The 1,479-nt window shown below is 34.2% G+C and overlaps 1 protein-coding gene across 1 annotated transcript; it reads left to right on the forward strand.

Moving 5' to 3' along the window:
- Positions 1-764: 764 nt before the first annotated feature.
- LOTGIDRAFT_148473 (hypothetical protein) lies at positions 765-1,274 on the forward strand (the record flags this gene model as incomplete). The annotated part of the gene is made up of 1 exon (XM_009068548.1): positions 765-1,274. A coding segment is annotated over one exon (510 nt), but the record flags the coding sequence as incomplete, so codon positions are not given.
- Positions 1,275-1,479: the final 205 nt, after the last annotated feature.

A 1,479-nucleotide genomic window follows, 5' to 3' on the forward strand; every position in this document is an offset into this window, starting at 1 on the left:
CCACAACTTCCTTTAATAACAATTAGGAAACAAAATTATTTCTGGTTAGATCTACTCTCTATTCATTATGAAATACAAACATCAAATAAACAAGTTAAAATATAATGATTGATACTTATTCTTCACAATCACATGTGCTTTAGAGTCAAATGTATTTTTGTCACTCAAGTCTTAACAGAAGCTAGACCGAAACATTTGTCTCTATTTGGACAGATGTAAGCTGGTTTACAGACAGAAAAAAGAAGCCCTATTACACCAGGACATTCTGCATCTCTGCAGGTGCAGAGGTTTTCAAGCTTTATTTAGATACATCAGATCTGCAAAACTCAGATAAAATATACAGTATTTGGAAAGATGAATATTTTTGTAGTTCAGTCATACCACAATTTGCTCCTTGCACCATTTATGCCACTTCTCCAATGCCATAAAAAATTTTTTTAACCATCTAGCTTTTACCATTTAAAATTGCATATGCAGCCAAAAGTTCAAAGATACTAACAACAACAAAGTTACAGTGATGTCCAACACTAATTTACAATCATCATAAAGTTAATTTAATTTCATATCAATATCTACTCAAGCTGAAAACTGTCAAAATATCCATCAGAGGCTGGAAGAGGCAGATGTTTCAGACTAACCAGAAACCAATAGGCTATATTCCTTATATATGCAGTACCGGTAGTTGAATATATCCCTTTCATGTAGCCTACCGTACCCAAGTTGAACAATATATCCCTCTTTCATGTACCCAAGTTGAACAATATATCCCTCTTTCATGTACCCAAGTTGAACAATATATCTCTCTTTCATGTACCCAAGTTGAACAATATATCTCTCTTTCATGTTCCCAAGTTGAACAATATATCTCTCTTTCATGTACCCAAGTTGAACAATATATCAGTCTTTCATGTACCCAAGTTGAACAATATATCAGTCTTTCATGTACCCAAGTTGAACAATATATCTCTCTTTCATGTACCCAAGTTGAACAATATATCTCTCTTTCATGTACCCAAGTTGAACAATATATCCCTCTTTCATGTACCCAAGTTGAACAATATATCCCTCTTTCATGTACCCAAGTTAAACAATATATCCCTCTTTCATGTACCCAAGTTGAACAATATATCTCTCTTTCATGTACCCAAGTTGAACAATATATCCCTCTTTCATGTACCCAAGTTGAACAATATATCCCTCTTTCATGTACCCAAGTTGAACAATATATCCCTCTTTCATGTACCCAAGTTGAACAATATATCCCTTTCACATAAATAATCCAATTAGGCCCTCCTAACGAACAGCAAGACGAAACCCAGAAATCCAAAACAACATTTTGGCTAAACATAGGTAGAAGCTAATGAACTTTTCACTTTGGGTACATGANAGGGATATATTCAACTACCGGTACTGCATATATAAGGAATATAGCCTATTGGCTTCTGGTTAGTCTTCACAACTCAATCATAAGTGAGTTAG

Source organism: Lottia gigantea (genome assembly GCF_000327385.1).
Source record: "Lottia gigantea unplaced genomic scaffold LOTGIsca_9046, whole genome shotgun sequence".
In the NCBI taxonomy this organism is placed as follows: Eukaryota; Metazoa; Mollusca; class Gastropoda; family Lottiidae; genus Lottia; species Lottia gigantea.